Source organism: Etheostoma spectabile, chromosome 6 (genome assembly GCF_008692095.1).
Source record: "Etheostoma spectabile isolate EspeVRDwgs_2016 chromosome 6, UIUC_Espe_1.0, whole genome shotgun sequence".
In the NCBI taxonomy this organism is placed as follows: Eukaryota; Metazoa; Chordata; class Actinopteri; order Perciformes; family Percidae; genus Etheostoma; species Etheostoma spectabile.
In genome coordinates, this window is record NC_045738.1 from 12,445,487 (window position 1) to 12,446,591 (window position 1,105).

The 1,105-nt window shown below is 43.6% G+C and overlaps 1 protein-coding gene across 2 annotated transcripts in view; it reads left to right on the forward strand.

Annotated features, from left to right (window-relative positions):
* The window catches only part of megf8 (multiple EGF-like-domains 8), a 19,515-nt gene that overhangs the window by 15,121 nt on the left and 3,289 nt on the right, over nucleotides 1-1,105 (forward strand). For both annotated transcript variants that reach the window (XM_032518583.1, XM_032518585.1), the window contains exons 40-43: nucleotides 19-211; nucleotides 296-466; nucleotides 568-698; nucleotides 885-1,017. In XM_032518583.1, coding sequence (XP_032374474.1) covers nucleotides 19-211; nucleotides 296-466; nucleotides 568-698; nucleotides 885-1,017 — 628 coding nt within the window. The remainder of the gene's footprint in view (nucleotides 1-18; nucleotides 212-295; nucleotides 467-567; nucleotides 699-884; nucleotides 1,018-1,105) is intronic.

Below are 1,105 nucleotides of genomic sequence, written 5' to 3' on the forward strand. Positions count from 1 at the left end.
TTTTTTTTTGCTGTACAGGGTTTCTGGTCAGTGTGAGCCAGTTTGTGCACAAGGTTGTGTGAACGGGACGTGCGTGTCCCCAGGAGTTTGCCAGTGTCATTTTGGATTTGTGGGGGAAAACTGCTCCGCTCAGTGCAGCTGCAACAAACACAGCAACTGCGCTGGTGTTAGCAAACCAGATGTTTGCCTTGAGTGCCACAACAACACCATAGTAAGTGCTCATAGTAAAACACATACTGTAAACACAGTTTTTCCATGCCCACTGGGGATGATTAATTTTTCATAAAAATTTCAGGGTAAGCACTGTGAGAAGTGTAAGCCCCTGTTTGTGGGCTCTGCCAAGGGGGGCGGCACTTGTCGTCCATGTCGGGAGTTCTGCAGGGGAAACAGTGCTGTGTGTTTATCCGGAGATGAACTTAAGAAGGCCCTTGAAAATCCACGGCTCTTCCCTTTGGACCCAAACAGCGTAAGTGTCTGCTGTCCTTGTGGCCTACTCCTTTTATTATATGTTAAAAACAAATACACCAGTTGTGCCTACTCTTGTATCTCTCTGTGTCCCTTTATAAGATTCATAACTGGGTGTCTGAGGGTCCCACAGAAGAGCATGCTGTCTGTGTGAATTGCAAAAACAACAGCGTGGGGGACAAGTGTGAGAGCTGCCTAAGCGGCTTCTTCCTGCTGCCGGGGAAGTGTGAAAAGTGAGTAATGTTTGTTGCTCAGCAGTCAATGGATTCCCATGACATGTCAACCATTACAAGTATGTAAATGTTATATGCCAAGCTTTTAAATGTTTTAAAAAGGGCTTTTCCTCTTTAGTATTTGTATTTCTCCTTTTTATTATTTGTATTTCTCCTTTTTAGTGTATTTTCTCCCCCTCATTGCAGGTGTCAGTGTAATGGCCATGCAGACACATGTAATGAACACGATGGTACAGGTTGCCCTTGCCAAAACAACACAGAGACCTCCTCCTGTCTCAGCAGCCCTCAGAGTGACCGGAAAGACTGCTACAGGCAGCAGGTATGCACACGGTCTCTTCAATTATGGAAGAAGGGTTTCATGATATATATATATATATATATATATATATATATATATATATATATAT